The 23,167-nt window shown below is 34.5% G+C and overlaps 1 protein-coding gene across 5 annotated transcripts in view; it reads left to right on the forward strand.

The window, feature by feature from the left end:
* The window catches only part of TMTC2 (transmembrane O-mannosyltransferase targeting cadherins 2), a 444,836-nt gene that overhangs the window by 295,976 nt on the left and 125,693 nt on the right, over positions 1 to 23,167 (forward strand). For all 5 annotated transcript variants that reach the window (XM_017543508.2, XM_017543511.2, XM_017543509.2 and 2 more), the window contains one exon: positions 5,573 to 5,694. In XM_017543508.2, coding sequence (XP_017398997.1) covers positions 5,573 to 5,694 — 122 coding nt within the window. The remainder of the gene's footprint in view (positions 1 to 5,572; positions 5,695 to 23,167) is intronic.

Consider the following 23,167-nt stretch of genomic DNA (forward strand, 5'->3'; position numbering starts at 1 on the left):
CTTTTTAATAAAGGAAGTTCTAAAATTTGTGTAATTTTTAAAATTATAGTTGGTGTGTACAATTTGTTGTTGTCTCCATGTCAGTCACATATGCGTCACTCTATCAGTGTCATAATTTTGCTCACAGCGACTTACTGTTGAGGTATCATTCACTTAATAGTTTTCTTCATCTAGAAGCGCAATGTCTATGTTATCACAGATCAAATCAAATTCATACATACCACATTTTTCAAAAGGTTTTTGTATCGTTTGTACCTACAAGCAAACTTAGGGAAACACCAGTAAATTTATTTCTTTGTCACTAGATTGTAAGTAGGAACAGATGATATCTACTTAACCTTTATGTTTACCATCATATGCTTTGTTCATGTTGGTTAACCAGCATTGATGTGCAAGATATGTGATCAAGTGTTTTTTAAAAAGGCATTTGACAATTACAATTGGGGTTGAGGAAGGGATAATTACTTTTCATATGAGTGGTCAAATAAGTTTCTTTAAAAATTAGGAAATCTATACTGAGACTTAATAATAATTCCTACTACATGCTTTATTTTTATCTTATAGCAGGAGCTGTCCAGTAATTTGAAACATAAGAATCAGTGAGATCTGGCTATTGCATCATCAACAACCCAACATTCTTTCGTTGAGTTAGCCTTTGCCTGGGTTATTTAGACCTGGGGCTTTTTAGGGAGAGAGTGACATTATTTGTTCTACATCTGAAACTGGTTTATGTCTGCCTGAAGCCAGCCTGGAGACATCCAAATTCCTTTTGTCTGTGAGTGAATTGGAAATAAATCTGGGTGATGAACCGGATCACTCTATCATCCCACAGCAAATCTTCTCATTCTTATGAAAGTACCTTTATTATGTCATTTCTTACAGAATGAGAAGGGAAAATAGTCATTATTACTTCTTTCCTCCTGGGCACCATAAACATTTTTTTCTATTATTGTAAGTTAAGAAAAATTACAGTACCAGAGAACATGACTTAACCTTTATCCCCTGCCCTATTCCTGACCAAGTGTCTTAGTTTCCTTCCTTATTGAATTTATTGAACTTTCTTTTCCTGTGGCCATTTCCTTTATGGAATTGTTATTATTTTAGCACTTTAACCAAGCTTGTAGGATTACATATATACCACTCTGTCCTAATCTAAATGTACTGATGGTACTTTTTGCAATTATCTTATTCCCTCTCTGAATACTTTTGATAGTATTTGTATAGAATGGTATATTATAAAGAGCCAGAGAAAACTGTAATCAGAATCCTGATTTTGACATTTGCTTTTTTTTTTTTTAATCTTGAGCGAGTTTGTTAAGTCTCTGAAGCATAATTCATTTGCAAAATGAGACTGATAATAATTAAAGTGTAGGGATAATGTAAAGGTAAAAAACAATATATTTAAGATGTTAGTAGGTACTCAGCAAATAATAAATTTCATATGGCGGGTAGCTGATGCAATGGGAAAAAAATTATGGTTTTGAAGCCATTTAATCATTTTAGGATAGGATTATTAACTGTCCTTGTGCAAGCCACTGATCATTCCTGAGCCTTTGATCTTCATTCATAAAATGGGTATTCTAACCTCTATCGAGGATTAGAAATGAGAAATGTAAAGGTCTTTCCTTGCCAGTGCCAGGGATACAGCAAGGATTTGTTCTTATAGTGTTTGTTGCTTAAATCTTTATTGAATTACCTTTTTAGTGTATTTAAGTTATCCACTATCTTTTTTTTTTTTTTTTTTTTTTTTTTTTTTTTTTTTTTTTTTTTTTTTTTTTTTTTTTTTTTTTTTTTTTTTTTTTTTNTTACATTTTAGGTTTTGCATCTTGATTTTATTACCACTTTTATAGAGCTTTTTTTAAGGTCTTTTTTTAAGGTTAGCCTTAGAACTAAAGTACGTCTTCTAGACTTAGAACTAACGTGTCACATATTTGCCTCTTACAAATTGAATTACATATGTGTAGAAAGCATTTTTAAAGGTCACTCATAGATTACCATTGCTCTTCCTTATTCTCTTAATTCAGTAGATAAGCCCAAGGCAAGGTGAAATAAATCTGCTAGCTGATGTATCACAAGCTAGAAAATAATTCTCTGGGAGTGAGAGACAGAGAGTATAATTCTCACCTGAGCTGGGGATTTGGAAAATTTATGATTATTCTCTTCTAGCTGGTAAAGGCAGTGTGTTAAGGTCAGCTAGTCCTGGGTTTAAATTGCGGTTTTACCGTGTTATATATTCATGATTTTGAGTGTATAATTTAGTCACACTTCTCAATTTTTTCCATCTGTAAAATCCTAATAGTGACATTCCTTGGTAGTCAATGAGATACGTTTACAAAGAAACTAATATAGAAATTGAAAAACTGTTTCAACTTGCGGACCTACTTTGACCAATTGGTAGTGGTTGAGTGGGGCAATGTGTTAAGGCCACTTAAGAGGCTAAGTGAGAAAAAAATTCTGCATGTCCAAATGTATGAAGTAGGAGGAGTAAGTGAACATGAGTCAGACATTTGTCACCTATAACTTGCCACTGTAATCCATGGTAAACACTCAATTATTATTGCCATAGTCATCATTGCTATTATTAAGACACAATGAATGGTTACATGAAGTTCTTCAAATTTGTAATAAGTGGTACCTGAGTAGGCTATTTATCAGTTTTCATATACTTGCCAAGATGTATGATATATTACATTACTTATTTGTAGCCCTTTACTATTTTCTATCTTGCAAGCTTTACAAATTAATAAGTTGCTTAGGAGTTCTTAAGAAAATGGACCAGTCATTAATTATTGAGCGAATTAATAATTTTTTTTTTTTTGAGATGGAGTTTCACTCTGTTGCCCAGGCTGGAGTGCAGTGGCACGATCTTAGCTCATTGCAACCTCTGCCTCCCGGGTTGAAGTAATTCCCAGCCTCAGCCTCCAGAGTAGCTGAGATTACAGGCGTGAGCCATGGTACCCTGCTAATTTTTGTATTTTTAGTAGAGACAGGGTTTTCATCATGTTGGCCAAGCTGCTCTTGAACTCCTCACCTCGTGATCGACCCACTTCAGCCTCCCAAAGTGCTGAGATTACAGGTGTGAGCCACCATACCCAGCTAATATTTTATTTTAAAATAGATTTTAATAGTGATAGATTTCTGACTTGGGAAAAAGCAAGTATACTTCCTGAAATAATTTCTAGATATTAGCAAAATAATAAAGATTTCTATTTCAAAAGTGCTCTGGAAATGGGGTTATCTCACACTCTTTTTCTGTACAGAAGACCTACTGTTATTATCCTAAGAATCAGTTAAATTTTTATGTGAAAAGTAGAAGCTATATTAAATACAATGGTTGTACAACTTTTTAAAACTGACTTATAAGCACTTGAAGAACCAAAGAGAATTTCAGGTTGATTCCATATGGAACCTGTAATTTAGGCCCATATTCCATCTGGCTTTATAATCCATTTAAGATATAAATATATGGATATGTTTTATCATACTTGCTTTACATTTTTCAATACTTCAGGGTTTGTTTATCTTTTCTGTTATATAAATCATATAGTATTGTTTCAGTATGAAGTGATTCACTTTTCCTAAGAAGTTATGATTTGCTTTCTTTGGAAACCCTTGTTAGTTCAATATGGCAAGAAAAAGTGTGTCAGCTTATAGAGATATGAAAATAAAGACAAAATTATTACAGAAATGTAATGAAATTTAAAAGAAATTCATTTCTAATCTGTCATTTTAACAATTGTAAGCATTTTTGTGTATTTTATTCCAATCTTCGATCTTTGCTTAGTATTTCTTTTGTCTTACCTTAGACATGTAATTTAACTTCACCAACTTCTTAAGTGCAGATATGTTTTAAATTTTAAGAGGAAAAAATCAAATATTTTCAACTATCATTTTTATGATAATGTAGTTTAAGGATTGTTCATTGAGCTAGAAACACAGATCTGTGTGAGTGGGTAAAAATGTATATTTTTGTGTATGGTATGTATTATTTGTCACCAATATTTTTTACTATTCAGCAAGCAAAGGACATTCAAAAGATCAGGGGACTCAAATGAATTCATTCACTTAGTCAAACATATTCCTATTTATAATACCATGGCAATATAAGGTGAATATAATTAAAACAAAGGGAGTGAGTTCTTCCTTTCAAGCAAAAGAGATACATCCAATGTGGGTAATTCATTTACAAAAAGCCTTTGATTACGCCTCTTTAAAAAAAAGCTTTCATGATTATGATTTCTTATTCTATAAAGGTCCGATGGGAAAATAACACAGGTTACCAGTTTGCTGCTTGGTCTCAGAAACTGAGTAGTGTCTCTACATTTGCAGTGCTTAGTAAAACTACAATATTTAACTTAAATATATAAATTATCTTAAAATACAATTTTTGCATCACTTGGCTATTTTGTTCACCATATAAACATATAAGGGAAAGGGAAATGAAAATTCATAGGCAGCTGGTATACTTTTGACTTTATTTCCAGCTTTTTTCTCCTGCTTGGCTCTTAGGGCAATGCTGTTTGGTAGCTGAAACATATATTATTAGAGAGTAATGACTCGTGGTGAAAATGCCTCAGGCTCATGTTGTATGTAGTGCTGGGCATGCTTGATAATTGTCATCTGTTTATTGAGTATTCCAAATGAAACGGGTAAATTTTGTTTACTTAATTATTGATAATTAATAATTTTAACTATTTATTGAATTAACAAAAATAATTTCATAATTTTTTTAGACAGGGTCTCACTCTCTTCCCAGGTTGGAGTGCAGTAATGCGATTGGGGCTCGCCTTGATCTCTTCAGGCTCAGGTGATCCTCCCACCTCAGCCCCCCCAGTAACTGAGACTACAGGTGTACAACATCACACCTAGCTAATTTCTTGTGTTTTTTGTAGAGATGGGTTTCACCATGTTGCCCAGGCTGGCCTCTAACTCATAGACTCAAGCTATCCACCTGTCTTGGCCTCCCAAAGTGCTGGGATTACAGACATGAGCCATCTTGCCCTGCCTTTATTTACTTATCAACAATATAAAATTCAAATAGTTTCTAAAAAAAATTAGCAGCAGTGTTTAACCTACATATACTTTAACTCTTTCAATTATTCTTTCTCAAAAAGGTAAGTCCTTTGTGGACAGGATCTCACACTTTTTTCATATAGTTCCTTTATAAGGCTCTCCACTTAGTTATTCTCTAAATACTTGAATTTCTAAAGGAATAAGTGAATGTGAATAAGAAAGAACAAAAGAATAAACAACAAACATAGCTTTCAGAAAGAAAAATAAATGATAACAAGGGACATATGTCTGGGAATCAGATGTTCTATGTTAAAAATCAAAGATTTACTACCTATTAAATTTTTGACTTGAGCCATTGTACTTCATTTTCCAAACACATGATTTTTCTTCTGTCAAATGGAAATCAGGATGACTTCTTTGGGAATCAGTTAAGAACATGAATGAAAGTATTTCCCGCAGCATTTGAAATTCTGTGCACTATGATGATGACAATGCTGTTGCAAATATTGTGGGAAAACTGTATCCTCCCTTTGATCTTCATGATTAATTCTCTTTCCAGGTGAAGCATACATGCGTTTAAGCAAGCTCCCTGAAGCAGAACATTGGTATATGGAATCACTGAGATCCAAGACTGACCACATCCCTGCTCATCTCACCTATGGGAAGCTGCTAGCTCTAACGGTGAGTAACTGCCTTCCTTGGTCTTTAAAACTTGGTTTTCTTGGCCAGGCACAGTGGCTCTCACCTGTAATCTCAGCACTTTGGGAGGCCCAGGCGAGCGGATCACAAAGTCAGGAGTTCAAGACCAGCATGGCCAACATGGTGAAACCCTGTCTCTACTAAAAATACAAAAAATACAAAAATTAGCCAGGCGTGGTGGCAGGTGCCTGTAGTCCCAGCTACTGGGGAGGCTGAGGCAGGAGAATTGCTTGAGCCAGGGAGGTGGAGGTTGCAGTGAGCCAAGATTGTAACACCGCACTCCAGCCTGGGCAACAAAGTGAGACTCCATCTCAAAAATGATAATAATAATAATAAAGTAATTATAAAACTTGGTGTTCTCCATGCAGACTTGGATAGATGGGGTTCGAAGTACCATTTCACGGCCAGTTAACTCAGCTGGTAGGGATATAATGGTGATGATACTATGTAGAACCTGTACAGAAAATATAGAAAAATGTGTTACTTTCTCTATGACGTGTAGTCTAGACAAGATGTGAAATGTCTGTATCTCACATCTTGGTCTAAAGAAGATGTGAGATGTCTGTATCATGCCTGTATCAAAACAGCTTCTGTATCTCATAAATATATACGTCTACTATGCACCTATAAAAAATGTTTAAAAGAATTATAAAACAAACAAACAAAAAAGATGTGAGATGCCATGATCCTCAAAGTTACTTAATGGAAAAATATAAACGGAGAATCTCAAATATGGAGTTACATAATGAATTTTTGTTCTAATAATGACATTTTCATAAATATTATGTTCTGCAAACCAGTGTTAGCCCCAAATTGGCTATAATTAGAACTAAATCTGATTCTTGTACATAGCGAACATTGTATAAAACTATATGTGCTGAAATTCCTTCCAATTGAAATCATTCTGTAAGAGAAGTAGAGCTATCCTATGGCCTCTCACTGTGTGACAGGCACCCTTGGAGGCCACCATTCCATGAAAGTGACATGAGTATGGAGCACTGGAAATTACTAGTATTACACCACTATGACCTATAAAAATGGTAATTTCATATATTTCAAAGTAATACTAATGTCTTTATTTTACACAATAGGGAATAGTTTAAAATTTTAAGTAACTTTTCTGAGCTCACATAGCCAGTAAGTGATAGAACTAGGCTTCAATCCTAGTCTGAATCAAATATCTGTTATTTTAGTTATAGTACCTAATCTCTCTCCAATATTAATAAAAATAAATGAATATTAGAAAAACATACAGCAAATGATGACGAAGGTGATTCCTAAGTGAATTCATAGAAAAGTATTTTTGTATTACTTCAAAAAATAACATTTTACTTTCCACAGAAGATGGTAGATAACACTTAAAATTGTCATGTATCCATTCTAAGATACCATGAAAATGGTCTTAAAGAAATCATATAACACTTTAGGAGGCTGAGGCAGACAGATCACCTGAGGTCAGGAGTTCGAGACCAGCCTGGCCAACATGGCGAAACTCTGTCTCTACAAAAAATACAAAAATTAGCCTGGCGTGGTAATGCATGCCTGTTACCCAGCTACTCAGGAGGCTGAGGCAGGAAGACAACTTGAACCCGGGAGGCCAGTGTTGCAGTGAGCCAAGATCATGCCACTACACTCCAGCCTGGGCAACAGCATAAGATTCCATCTCAAAAAAAAAAAAAAGGAAAGAAATCATATAGGTAGACTAAGTAACCAGAAAACTTCCCACTAAAAATACTTAGTTATACTTAGTAAAATATGACAGATATGTTTTAACACTAAACTGAGCTTGAATAGTAACAGAAGTTCCTAGGAGCTAGAAATAAAGTGATAACTGAATACCAGAGAAGTGGACAGCAGGCTGGACCTGAAGCTCATTTGGGATTATTTACTGATCATGGAAACCAGTGAGAAGGTGGTTTTCGTTTGTTTGTTTTCATTATTTCTAGAATAGGAAACAACGTTTTGGGCCAATGGAAGGCCAGGAATTAATTGCCTAAATAAAGCAGGGAAATCCATACCTGCAGTTGAAGGGACAACATAAGTTTGTCCACAGGTATAAGAAGGCAGCATGAATGTTTGCCTATCTCAGAATGGGATCTGGATGGAGAGTGAATAAAGTATCTGCTGGAAATTTGTTGCTACTGTGCTTCCTTTACCATGCGTTGGGTTTTGAATTTACCTACATGTCCCTGGAATTCCCAAGCCAGTAGATTAAATAAAATTTAGTCTACTAAAAACTTTTGCTGAAGAAGTTACTGGAGATGTTCTTCAAAAGAACATAAATCTAGAAGGAATGATAGAATGAGGTGAATAAAAAAATGTTGGGCAAAGAAATTGGAGATCATGTGGGGAAATCAGACAAAGTTTTTAATGAATAACATATTGAGGTAATAACTATACAGGAATAGTCAGAATAGGAAGAAAGATTTCAATGGATAAGAGATTACAGCTAATTTTTGAACTTAGAAAGCAGTTGCAAGCATTACAACTGACTTGTCTGAGAGAAGGAAATGGAAACCTAAATAAACTTTGGATAACAATGAAAAGAAATCTTATTTACACCAAAGAAACCTTGAGAAGCTTGAGACATGGAGACAGCTGACACAGGAAAGGGTGAGTTAAGGGACATAAAACGGGGTAGCAAATTGCAGCCAATGAATGGAGTAGTCAGGTCTTTCCCCTTTGTCCACAAATGCCAGCAACTAGGCACCTGCCTTCAAGGTAAGGGAAAGGTGCCCTAAGAGGTAGAACAAGTACATAAAGAGAAGTTCAGGATTCAGGAACAGCTTGCACAGTTGAAGGCAGAATGAGAAGAGGAGTGAAAAGAGGATTGATTGAGGGTCCTCCCATGGAGTATTCAGATCTTTAATGCCCCTCCCCTACCCTATGCGAAATACCAGCAACACAGGGTTTACTCTCTTTCCTCCAGCCCACCCTTTTTGCTTAGACCTTACCTCTCAAGAAGTTGTTGAATTTTGATCTAGAGAAACTAACTCATAGTAAGGAATAGGTTTTCAAATACCTACATTTAGAGGTCCCCTGTAAATGACTGGCTCCCAAACCAGACACAAGAGTGAATCTATTCCATCTAGAATGCCTATCTATGCCTTAGGAACTTGATTCAGCTTTTATTGATTAACTCATTCTTAAACATCAGTGGGTAACCAGGGTTTGTCACTCATATCAGGAAAGATACAAATGAAAAAGATTGGAACTAAAACAAATTATTAGGAGAAGGAAGCCTAAGGAAGCAAAAGAAATATTTAAAGGAATAATAATCCTTAGAAAGAGATAGAAACATATAGCATTTTTTGAAGCAGGATGCCATGAAAAAAAGAAAAAAAAAAAAAAAAAAAAAAAAAAAAAAAAAAAAAAAAAAAAACCATGGACGAGCTTTTAGAAAAATGTGATATGAAAATGTTTATATCATCATTAAAAATATGGTAGCAACATGATTTTCATTTGGAGGAAAGAAGAATGAAGGTAATGAAACCTTCTTATATGCGAACAAAAAGATGAGGATGCAAAAGAGGGAATTATGAAATAAATCAATATGGGGTCCAAATGGCAGAGAAAGTACAGAGGAAGGGAAAGAACCGTAACTAAGAATTTAAGAGTACAGTTGCTATTTCTGCTATTTACAGATACTTCTAGTTTAATCACCTAGGAAAAGTTGTTTTACTCTATGAAAACCTTTTCCCATTTCTGTACTGATGATTCTGTGTGATGTGTGATGATTCACACAACTCCATGTAAGCATTAAATTAATGTAGCTAAATTAGATTGATAAATGACCACCTTCAAAAAAAAATTTCTAAAAGTTTCAGATGCCTGATTCACTGCCCCCCACCCAAAAAAAAAGTTAGAAAAGAAAAAAAAAAAAGTAAGCTTAAATTTCCATGAATCTATATATGCTTAGACCATAACACTGGATATAGAAACCATGTGACCTTTCTAAATAAAAAGTTTCAAGCCTGAATACTTAGGTTTCCTGTACCAAAAATATGATTTTAAAGGCTGTTTTATTCTTTTCAGAAGGCTTTTTTTTTTTTTTTTTTTGAGATTTAGAGGTTTTAATTTACCAAACCATATGGAAGGGAAGGAAAGACTCCTATACTACAATCCAAATTTTTAATCTCCCCCACCAAGACTTTTATAGTTTCCGACTTGCTGATTAGATGAAATATAAACCCCATTATGGAATGGCTTAAACTCACAGTGCCAAAACCCCACACCATCTTTAACAGTTTCTTTCTAAATTATGGCATTTGGCAAATTTCTGATCCCTATGGATAGCTTTTGTCTAATTTGGGGTTTCTTGGCCTGGTACAGCCCACTGGCTCAACACAGAATTTGCAAAGGTAGAAAATACCACACATTTTGACTTCTGAATGCTTTAGATGTATTATAAAATGGAATTGGCTGCTAGTCTCAAGAGAAGAGGAATAGAAATTAAGTGGTATTTTCACTCTTTCATCAAAACTGACTGAAGGCAAAATATGTAAAAATAAAATGCAACTATGTTAGACTTAGACTGTAGAGTAGAATTTTATATAAGAATTATATGTTTATAAGATACATTAGAACAAAATGTTGATTATTAGTACTTTTATTATAGTCAGAGGAATGATTCACTCAGTACATTTTTTTAAGTTTTTATTTAAGAACGTGTGTAATATTTACAGAATTTAGTAAAGTTCACAGGGATTTAAGGTTTCCCAAAATGCTTTGGAACATTCTATAGATCAAATCCTCTTTTATTTCTCTGCCAAAAATGTCCTTTCCTCTCTTTACCTGTTCAAATTTGATTTCCTCTCTGAAGTCTTGCCTGACTTTCTTAAGCAGTTTTTTATTGTTGTTGTTCTTTCTCTATACTTTGTTAGTACTGGATTCAGTATCTTCATCATAGGGCACTTCCAAATAGAATGACACATACATATATGTTCTTTTGATACTAGAAAGGGGCAGGGAGTGAGTCTTTATTTCTTCAGTACCTGGCATTTCAATGTATTAGTTACTATCCCTGTACCCTTGTGCCTTTTCCTTTATAAATTATTTAAGAGCCAGGTACATGTCTTTTAAATACTTTTGTTTCCCCACCCTGGTACTCATTCCCTCATTAATCCCTTCAGTTGGCCAACACATATATTGAGATGTATTCCTTCAAGCTGGGCATTGCTTTAATCCTCAATGATCTGTGCTGAAAAAAAAAATGAATGAGGGTGGCATGATTATAGAGTAGACACAGAGTAATCTTTCAAAATCCTAGATGGGTAGGTGGACACAAGACTGATGTGCATCTCTTCAGTGCTTGTGCTTGACATGTGTTATTTAATAAAAGCTTGAAAGCAGCCCTTAGGGAGTATTATCCCCTCTTTCTAAATGAAGAATCTGAGCTGCAAAGGTTTGAGGAGCATCCTCATAAGTCATTTCGCTACTAAATAATAGAATTGAATATCACTTCAAGGTTTTCTGAATCAAGTGTCATTAATTTTCTCTCCACTCATTAAATAATTTTAAGAATGGAGTTTTTCCCACTTCGTATATGTGATTAAACTGATTGGAGATCAGAAAAGTAACTCAACTAGTTACTTAGTAAGTTACAACTTACATAGTTACTCAGTAACTACTTATCCCCTCATCCTCTTTTTCTAACTTATTTTTAGAAACTAACTTTGGATACTGGTTTAATTTGAGTGGTTAAACAGAATTTTATTATTAGGCATGATAGGTCATGAACATAAGACTTCAGTTTTAAGCTACTGACACTTTTAGATCCTACATTATACTTCTAATACAAAACTTTCAGGGTACCCTGAGGAATAGTTTTATGTTAGAGTCATTGTAGACTCCATGTTTAAATATAGTTGGGCCCAAGTGACATCTTTTTTAAATACAGGGAAATTTCATACCAATGTCATGTCCAATTAAAATACTAAACACGGGATGAGTTTGAATTGCTCTGCTTAAAATTGTGATTTATTTCTTGTTTGAACTTTGTTACCTAGGGCAAATGCCATGAATTTAAAATTGGGTATGCATTAAGAGAGAAAGGAAGGAATAACATTTCCATCAATACAGTATTTCAGATGATTTTATAGTTGTTTCTAAAGTTGTGTGGGTTCTATAGTGGTGTGCACATGCTTACTTTGATTTTTTGTCTTCCTTTCTTTTTGTCCTTTTTATTTAAGCCAAATATTTTTCAGTTTTGTGAGCCAATAATATTAATATTTACTTAAATTGTGGTAAAAGTTACTTGGCTGTTAGCTTATTTTCCAGATTTAGGTTAGTAGGAGAGTAGGAAGTATATTGGAGACTCTGACAGTAATTCTTGATACAGAAAACCTTTTTTTTGGCTACGGCATGGGAGCACTGAGCCAGACTTCTGTGACTAGCCAAAGTTAATTAGCCTGCATAAAACTCCAGTTGTGGAAGTACCAGAGGTTCCACAGAAAAGCCCCATACCCTAGGCTAAAATGGTGTCAGTGTAGTTTATCTCGAAATGCAATGCAGTGTGTTTCCATGGCTCTTTTGCTGTTATTATTTAGAGCTAAGACTTCTTGTTCATTCATTTGACCCTCTCCAGAGAAGAGCTACTCCCAGATTGGAAGCTGACCAACATTTGGGTTTTTGTTTGTTTGTTTATTATAATTACTGCACAGCCATGTTTAGATTGGAGCTAGATAGGAACAAATGGTATTTTTTCCTGTTAATCTGATTGAATAATTATTATAGATATATATAATTCAAGTTGCTAAATTTGTTCTATGAAAAAGGGAAGGTATAATATCACATATATCATGCTACTGAAATATTGGATGAAAATATAGAAGGAAGTTTAATCACTGCAATATTCAGCTAAGCCTTTATAGGAAGTTGCTGTACCTAAACTTTATGACTTACTAGTCTGGACCTATAGAGTTATTGTATTACTTTTACTCTGAGGCATAATGAATCTGATAGTTCCTTTTTTTAGTATCTCCCTTCCACTCCAAATACACGTTTGTTATCTAGTATCAGTCTTATTGTTACTATACTTGCTGTCACTGACACAGGAATCTCCAAAATCTCTCAGGCTTCTATTCTAGTTTTGTATGTCACTTAGTAGAAATTGTCATTAGAGCTATTTCTTTTGCCTGATATTCTCAGAAGTAATAAAAATTAAAATACTCAAATTCTTTGGAATTAAAGGCTAGATGGGATCATTTCAGCCATATCTACATATATGAGCTGCTTTGCTTGAAAAGTTCACTTTTTATTTATTTATTTAGAAATAAGATTAGTTGACCCTTGAATAATGCAAGTTTGAACTGTGCAGATCCACTTATACACAGTTAGTTTTTCAATAAATACATTGGAAATTTTTTTTTTTTGGAGATTTGCAACAATTTGAAAAACGTGCAGACAAACCTCATAGCCTAGATTTATTGAATATTTTTTAAAGTTAGATATGTCATAAATACATAAAATATGTGTAGATATTAGTCTATCATTTACTGCCATAAGATATATGCAAGTATATTATAAAAAGTTAAAAATTATCAAAATTTATGCACACAAACACAGGCTATTAGTAGTTAAGTTTTGGGGGGAGTCAAAAGTTATGTATATTTTCATCTGCATAAGGGTTGGCCCCTCTGATCCCTACATTGTTCAAGGATAAATTGTATATTGCTTTTAAGGTACAGTGACTCTCTGAGGCTGGCATGCAGGTGGTAAAGGAATTTACCAAGACATTAATGAATTTAGAAAGTCAGGTTTATTTAGAGAAATGGGAGATACCTTTCAGGAGAGCAAGAGCAAGACAGTGGAAGGAAGGCTGTCTGCTGCCTGCAAAGAGGCAGGGGCTAGAGGGGAGTTTTACAAGGGTAAAACTTGATAGGATGCTTAGGTCCAGGAGGGCTGTGACCAGGGTGCTTGTAATAGGATGCTTGGGTGCTAGTGAGCCTTTTGGAGTTGACCCCATTTCTCATATCATATGCTGCCCTTTCTACCCCTGTTTCTATTCCTGCTAGTTACGCCCATTTTTAATTTTTTATTAACTCCCCAGAGGTCCACACATTTATTTTATTTTGTTTATTTATTTTGGAGACAAGGTCTAGCTCTGTTGCCCCAGGCTGGAGTGCAGTCTCACGATCTTGGTTCACTGCAACCTCCACCTGACAAGTTCGAGCAATTCTTGTGCCTCAGCCTTCAGAGTAGCTGGGACTACAGGCGTCCACTACGATGCCCGGCTAATTTTAGTAGAGCCATGGTTCTGCCATGTTGGCCAGACTCGTCTCAAGTCATCTGCCCACCTTGGCCTCCCAAAGTGCTAGGATTACAACAGGCATGAGCCACCGTGCCCATCTCACACATTTCATTATTGTTATTTAACTTGTCGGTTTGGTTTCTGTATTTGTCTATTGTCATCATTTAATGCAATTTGAATAGCCAGCTGGCTCAAGCCCTCATAATCCCTAGTACTCTGATATCCCATGTTAATGCAGGCATATAGATGGAAAAGTGGTATGCTTCTTAAATATAGCTTAGCTTTCTTAGATAACTCAAAAAAAAAAAAAAAAAGCAGTCTTTTGTAAAAACTTGCATTGGATACACATTTTGTTGACCCTGAAATGTGTCTCTTGCTAAGAAGCAGTGGAGACACAAAGACTTACAGCATTCCCTTGGTCTTCACGTATTTTATTTTAGTGAAATTCATAATAAAAGCTAGTCTACCATACTTATGACTGGTGGAAATCACTTTTGCTTCAGAAAAGACAATTATGTAGGTACATTCATTGTGTTTCCTTACCCTTTAATTTTTATCATGGGCACACAGGATCCCCATACCATTTGGAAAATTCCAACCCCTCCCCCAATTTCATAGCTTTAATTTGTTAAATAAGCCCTATTGATACTCTGTCATACTTCATGGCTTTCAGCTTGTTATTCTTTCTGCCCTGTCATATTGGCTCTCCTATCATACAATAAAGCATAAAAACATTTTAACATAAGTTAAACTGTTTTTAATTCATGCTTTATGTTTTCTTGGCTTGGTAATGTTTTTCTAATAATATATCAAGTAGAATATTTGCATATCACTCCTTATTAAAATAGCATCTGGTCTAAGCCTATGTTTACTCTTAGAAGTGATGATATAGACAATATACATTTTTAGAAACAAACATATTTCTTCTCAAGTGGTTGAACCAATGCTTTTACAAAAGGAAATTGTATTTTTTCCTTATGGCATTTGGATATGGAGATATATATACACACACATGCACACATACACACATATACAGACACGCACATAAATGATGCCATGTCTCTTCCAAGACGTGAAAGTCTTCATTTTTGCAGACTCATAAATAGGTTCAAAACCCCTCTGACCATGAACATGTTCACAAGTCCATAAAGTTTTTGTGATTGTCCCTTATGTTTACCTATATTACATTTGAGGCCCATGAAGCTCAGCATCCTGATGGATGAAGCCTGCAGAGCTTTAGATTGTGTCCTTAGTTTTTAAGTAAAATTATACTCGCTTCAAACATAATTAATTCTAGGTTCAGATTCACATTTTTCCCCAAGTCCTGAGTGTCTCATTCATTTCACGTATCACTTGATATATTAAATAAATCATCATCTGTTGTTTTTCTACCTTATGAAGAATTAAATATTACATATAAAGTGGCTTCTTTTCTGAGGTGGCTCCCTCCTGTTTTCTCAAAGCAGTACTATTTAAATTGTCCTGTTTGTTTCTGAGACAGGGTCTTGCTCTGTCACTCAAGCTGGAGTGTGGTGATGTACACCTCCTGGGCTCAAGCCATCCTCCTTCCTTGGATCCCCCAAGGAACTGCTATTACAGTTGTGAGCCACCACACCAGCCCTTTAAAATTGCTTGTTAGCTTTTTGGCTATTATACTAAAATATACATATGATGGTATTTCATGTATATAAATGCCTGACTTCAAAATTTATAAAAATATTTTCGAAAGAAATCGTCATTCAGCTTTTAAATTTTTCTTCTCAGACAGTTCTGAAAGGAAAATGTATTTTCTGTGTATATTTTTAAATGAAAAGAATTTTAACATATCTACTGGTGAAAAAGATTTATGTATTTGTATATGTGATAGAAAATAGTGATAGTGGAGTTTAAAGCTGAATTTTTAATTTAAATATGATAGATATAGTTTTCCTCAAATGTGACATTTTGAAGGAACCATTATGATACTCCGCATTGAAAGGGGTGAAGGTGGAGGACATGGGAGACCTGAGTGAAGTGGCTTGACCTTTATCTGGTAAACATTTAAGTGGTAGAATGTTGGGTTGGAGCCAGAGCACCTGAGCACTTACCTGCCTAGTAATTGATTTCTTCTCATAATGGAAGGCTTAACTCTTTCAAAAGGCTTAAAATTGCAGGCTCTCATTTCTATGACATAATTGAGGCTCTTTGTCAAAAGGGACAGGATGAGGTACATTCTTGAGCATATACTGTAATTCAGTCTGTGTGGTAGTAACAATACTTTAGGTAGAGAACTTCAATATGCCGAATGAGTCATGTATAAGTAGGACTGTCTGGTCAGTTTGACATTAGCTGTATGGCGTAGAGTTTACAGTGGGCACTGACTATTGTATAAAGCCATATATAATGATGTCATATAGTGGAGAAATACATAGTCTGGTTTTTAGATGTAACATCACCAAGAAATTTTTTGCCTCTGAAAAACGAAACCTGAAGATACATCATCTGTTTTTATATTTCTCATCTTTTGAGATGAAATAGCAATAGCTAGCAGAGGAATAGACTTTCTGTCTGCTTGAATCAGAAATATACTCACTTAAAGCAGAAAATTACTTGATCAGAAGCCTATGGCCTTGTGGCCTTATGTTGTAAGATTTCCTTGTATACCTCAAAGAGGTTACATCAGCAGAAGTAAAGGATTAAGTTGAAATCTATTGCTTTGGCTCAAGATGATTTCCTGAGGGTGTCTGTCTTCCCCTTTTCTACCTAGGGTACACATTTGCCAGAAGTGGTAATCATCTCCTCCACTCTATCTCTGCTGATATGGAAGAGGACTCTTCCATCTTGACTCCTGCACCATCTTAACACTCCTCTCTCTCTCTGTCTCTCTCCCTGTATATGTATATATATGTATGTATATACACACACACATATATATACACACATATATATAGTTATGTGTATGTATGTATAGGTATGTAGTTTAGGCATATATAACTGTATTTATGCCTTTATACATTTGCCTTGACTGTGTGTGTGTGTGTGTGTGTGTGTGTGTGTGTGTGTGTGTATGTAGAGAGAGAAGTATATCTATTTATATGTAGTTGTATATGCCTATATTCTATATATGCCTATATAGTTATATGTAGATACATAGCCTATTTATATAGGAATATATAGCTGTATTTATGCCTTTATACATTTGCCTTGACTGTGTGTGTGCGTGTGTATACATATAGAGAGAAGTATAATATATATTTTTATATATAGTTATATATGCCTGTAACTTATGCCTTTAAACATTTGCTTTGACTGTAAACATTAGCAAAGCTGACTCAACAAGTAATGCTACACAGCAAGGACTGGTTTTATATAAGAATAAAATGAAGAATTTCAAATATGCTGAAATGTAAGAATGCCAAGAAGATTTTACTACTGCCATTATTTTACTATTGCCATTATTGCTTTGATATGAATTATCAAAGCAATATTCCTAAAATGTACAAAATACATTTCCAAATGTATTCCACATAACTATAATACTTCTAGATGTCCTTTGGGAAAAAGTCCAGCTGTCAAATTAGTGTGAGAAAAGATATAGACTATATTTCATTCTTAAAATATGTATACATAGTATTTGTTAAAGACTCTGAAAGTCTTCTTTGTATTTAAAGCCCTATTTAGCTTATTCATCATATGGAACAGTTTTTTTTCAAGTTGAAACCATTTATCCCAAGAAAGCAGTGTTCTGCCAAATGTACTTTGGAGAATTTTATAAGATACCAAACTGAAAGGGAGCAGACATGCAGAATACAAAAGTTTAAGAAATAAATATAGGTGAAAGAAACCAGTATTTACCTGGTAAACCAGTAGACCTTGAGTTGTAGACAGAACACCAACACCAAATTGCTTACTCAGTAATTTGTTTCTGTCAAGTGTGTAGTTGGTATTTAGCATTGAAAAATTTACTAAAAATGAGTGCAATTCATTGCCTTCTCTGTGATTGGTATGATGGGCGGACAGAGATAATAGAACAGTTCCAGGAAATCAGTATGGAGATGCCAACAAGGTCAACATTTTGAAAGAGAAGGATTTATTATTAACATCGGGGCTGTAGCTATGCTGAAAATAGCCATTTGTCTAGATGAATCCAAAAGAAAAGAGTTGAACTACCAGTTGACAATGTTATAATGCATTTAAAAGGATGTATATGAAATATTCAGAATCCTAGTTAAAAAAAAAAAAGCTTTGTTTTCATGCTCACAAAACTTCAGCCATAAGTTTGAAAGAGGAAATTGACTTTATTAATTTGTGAACAGCATTTGGTGATTGTAATATTTAAAACCTTTTCCTCATATATCTCTGGCAAATGCTGTTACTTATAACACTTATAAATATCCTATACAGAATAATATATCAGAGGAAGCAGTTATGACTTTGAGATTTTTCCTTTAATTGGAATGATCTCACCCTCCACATTTAGCAGTTTGAGTCATAATCTTTTTTTAAGTTTTATCTTATGAATTTATTTGTGTTGCAAACTATTCCAACATGGAAAAAAAATTTTATGAGGCACCTATGTATTTTTAGATAAAATAAAGGCTATAATTTTGTGGCATTTCTGTTAGATTTTTAATGCAATTAATTTTTAATAACATCTTTATTTTAGAATAGCTTGATCACAAAATTGAAGTTAGCATAGAGAGTTCTCATATGCCCACACTCAGTTAGTATGATACAGTTGTCACAATTAATGAGCCAATATAGATACATTGTTATTAACTAAAGTCCATATTTTATCCAGATTTCTTCAGTTTTTCTTTACTGTCCTTTTGTTGTTCCAGGATCCCATTTAGGAAACCACGTTCCATTTAGTAGTCATGTCTCCTTAGGCTCCTCTTGCTGTGACATTTTCTCAGTCTTCCTTGTATTTTGATGACCTTAACAATTTTAAGTAGTAAAGGTCATATATTTTGTAGTATGTTCCTCAATTGGTATTTAGCTGATGTTTCATTGTGATTAGACTTGGATTATGGGGTTTGGGAGGAAAACCATCAAAGGTGAATTGTCATCCTCATCCTATCAAGGGTATCTATTAGCAGTGTGACTTATTGCTGTTTATCTAACCTTGATCACCTGGCTTGAAGTAGTTTTTGTCAGATTTCCCTATTGTAAAGACACTCTGTGTATTAGTTCGCTTTCATGCTGCTGATGAAGGCGTTCCTGAGACTGGGCAACTTAACAGAAGAAAGAGATTGAGCCATAAATTATTTGCCAAGGCTGATATCAAGAAAAGTATTCTTTAGATTTTCTTCTAGGATTTTTATCATTTGAGATCTTACATTTGAGTCTTTACCTTGAGTTACTTTTTATATGGGAGAAATGACATCGGTAGTTTGATAGGCATAGCATTGAATCTGTAAAATGCTTTGGACAGCGTGACTATTTTAATGATGTTGATCTTCCAATACATGAGCATGGGATGTTTTTCCATTTCTTTTTGTAGTCTCCGAGTTCTTTCAGGGGTATTTTGTAATTCTCCTTGTAGAGATGGTCATCCTTCTTATTTAGCTGTATTCCTAGTGTGTGTGTGTGTGTGTGTGTGTGTGTGTGTGTGTGTGTGTGTTGTAAATGAGATGGCATTCTTCATTTGGATCTCAGCTTGAATGTGATTGGTGTATAGAAGTGCTACTGATTTTCATATCATGAAACATTACTTAGGTTGTTTGTCAGCTCTAGGAGCCCTACAGTGGAGTCCGTGACCTTTTCTAGGTAAAGAATCATATCCTCAGTGAAGAGAGGTAGCTTGAGCTATTTTCCATTTGAGTGCCTTTTGTTTTTTTCTCTTACCTAATGACTCTGGCTAGGACTTACTCTACTATGTTGAATAGTCGTGCTGACTGTGGGCATCCCTGTTTTGTTCTGGTTCTCAAGGGGAATGCTTCCAGCTTTTGCCCATTCAGTATGATCTTGGCTATGGGTTTGTCATAGATGACTGTCACTGATATTTTCAGGTATGTTCTTTCAATGCCATATTTAGTCAGCGTTTTTATCATAAAGGGTTGTTGGAGTTTATTGAAGTTTTTTTATATGCATTAAGATGATTATATGGTTTTTGTTTTTAATTCTGATTATGTGTGAACTGCATTTATTGACTTACATATGTTGCGTCAACCTTGCAACCCAGGAATGAAATATATACTTTATCGTTGTGAATTAACTTTGAGATGTGCTACTGCATTTGGTTGGCTAGTATCCTGTCGAGCATTATTGGCCTGAAGTTTTATTTTTTGTTGCGTTTCTGCCTGCTTTTGACATCAGAATGATGCAAGCTTCGTAGAATGAGTTAGGGAGGAGTTTGTTCTCCTCAATTTTGTGGGGATATATTCAGTAGAATTGGTTCCAGTTCTTCTTTTTATATCCGGTAGAGTTTTCTGTGAAGCCATCCAGTGGAAAGATTTTTTTGGTGGGTAGGTATTTTATTACTGATACAATTTCAGAATTCATTATTGGTCTGTTCAGGTTTTCAAATTCTTCATGATTTAATCTTAAAAAGTTGTCTGTTTCCAGGAATTTATCCATTTCCTCAAGATTTCGTAATAATTTTGAAGGATCTTTCCTATTTCTGTGGGATCGGTTGTAATGTCGTCTTTGTCACGTCTGATTATGCTTATTTGGATCTTTTCTTTTTTTCTTTGTTAATCTAGCTACAATCTATCAACTTTCTTTTTTCTTTCAAAAAACTAACTGTTGGTTTCACTGATAATTTGTATGGATGTTTATGATTCAGTTTTATTCAGTTCTGCTCTGATTCTAGTTATTTCTTATCTCCTGCTAGCTTTGGGGTTGGTTTCTTCCTTCTTTTCTAGTTCCTCTTGGTGCGATGTTAGATTTTGAATTTGGTATCTTTCTAACTTCTCAATGCAGGCATTTAGCATTGTAAACTTTCCTCTTAACATTGTTTTAGCCTCCCAACAATTTTGGTATGCTGCATCTGTTGCCATTTATTTCAAATAATTTTTTTTTTGTTTCTGTCTTAATTTTGTTGTTTACCCATAAGTCATTTAGAAACAAGCTGTTTACTTCCCATGTTATTGGTTTTGAGTAATCTTCTTGGTATTGATTTCTATTTTTATTCTATTTCTATTTTATTTATTCTGAGAGTGTGCTTGGTATAATTTTTTTTAAATTTATTGAGACTTGCTTATGGCTGTGCATCTGGTCACTCTTAGAGTGTATTCTGTATACAGTTGAGAAGAATATATATTCTGTGGTTGTTGGGTGGAATATTCTCTAGATGCCTATTAAGTCCAGTTATTATAATAAGGGTTGAGTTTAGGTCTAGGTTTTTTGTTGTTGTTGTTGTTGTTTCAGTTTTAGTTTTTCTGCCTTAATGATCTGTCTAATGCTGTCAGTGGGGAGTTGACGCCTCCCACTGTCATTATATGGCTGCCTTAAGTCTTTTCATCACTGCAGAAGAACTTGCTTTATAAATTTTGGTGCTCTAATATTTGCTGTGTATATATTTAGGATAGTTAAGTCTTTTTGTTGAATTCAAACTTTTATCATCATATAATACCTTCTTTGTCATTTTGGCTGTTGTTGGTTTAATATTTATTTTATCTGATATGAGAATAATGACCCCGTCTTTTTCTTTCCTTTCCCTTTTTCTATCAGATCTTTCTTGATCCCTTTACTTTGAGCCTGCGAGTAGTGACACTTGTGAAACAGATCTTTTGAAAACAGCAGTTGGGTTTTGATTTTTTAATCTAACTTGCCATTCAGTGCCTCTTACGTGGGGTGTTTAGATCATTTACATTCAGGGTTAATATTCATATGTGGGATTTTAATTCTGTCACTGTGTTATAAGCTGTTTTTATGTAGACTTGATTGTGTAGATGTTATATCATGTCTGTGGGCTATGTGCTTAAGAGACTTTTTATGGTGACAGGTATTGTTCTTTCATCTCGATGTTTAGTATTCCCTTAAAGACCTCACTGCTAGTGGTAATGAATTCCCTTAGCATTTGAATGCCTGAGAAGGATTTTATTTCTCCTTCATTTATGAAGATTAGTTTGGTGGGATATGAAATTCCTGGTTGGAATTTCGTTTCTTTAAGGATGCTGAAAATAGGTCCCCAATCTCTTCTGGCTTGTAATGTTACTTCTGCGAAGTCCAGTGCTCACCTGATAGAGTTTCCTTTGTAAGTGACCTGGCTCTTCTCTCCAGTTACTTTTTAAGATTTTTTTCTTTCTCATTGACCTTGTACAACCTAATGACTATATGTCTAGGGGGTGGTTCTTTTTTATATGATCTTTCAGGAATTCTCTGATTTTCTTGAATTTGCATTTGGCCTCTCTAGTAAGATTGGGAAAATATTTGTGAACTATTATATATCCTCAAATATGTTTTTCAAGTTGCCTACCCACTCTCTTCTCTCAGGAATGCCAGTGAAATATAGGTTTGATCTCTTTACGAAATCCCATATTTCATGGAGATTTAGTCATTTTTCTTATTCTTTATTGTCTTTTTTGTCTCACTGCATTGATTCAAATGATTAGTCTTTGAGCTCTGAGATTCTTTGCTCAGCTTGCTCTGTTGTGTTCTTAATGCTTCCAACAATATTATGAAGTTCCTAGTGAATTTTTCACTTCCAGAACTTTCCCAGTTTTTTTTGGTTTGGTTCTTTATTAAAATGGCTGTTGCCTCTTTCAGTCCTTGGATCATTTTACTGGATTCCCTGGATTCTTTGGATTGTGTTGTGACCTTCTTCTAGATCTCATTAAGCTTCCTTGACATCCAAATTTTTGAGCTATATGTCTGTCATGTCATGTCAGCCATGTCAACCTGGTTAAGAGGCATGTCTGGGAAGCTAGTGAGATCATTTGGAGGTAAGGAGACACTTAGACTGTTCGAGTTGCCAGAGTTCTTGTGCTGATTCTTTCTCATCTGAGAGGGCTGATATTCCTTTATCTGTTTTAGAATTTGCTGTCATTTTGGTGGGACTTTTTATATTCTTTATTTTCTTTAAGGGTTTGACTGTGTGTGTGTGTGTGTGTGTGTATGTATACATATAATCTGAATGTGATATATATATCATTGTGATATATATAATTAACATATATAAATGAATATATATATTCATTTGGCTTCAATTCTAGGTCCTGACAGAAGGCCATGGCTCTGCATAGGATCATCTTCCTTTGTGGAAAGATTCCTGCATTTTGT

Source organism: Cebus imitator, unplaced genomic scaffold (genome assembly GCF_001604975.1).
Source record: "Cebus imitator isolate Cc_AM_T3 unplaced genomic scaffold, Cebus_imitator-1.0 Scaffold156, whole genome shotgun sequence".
Taxonomy (NCBI): domain Eukaryota; kingdom Metazoa; phylum Chordata; class Mammalia; order Primates; family Cebidae; genus Cebus; species Cebus imitator.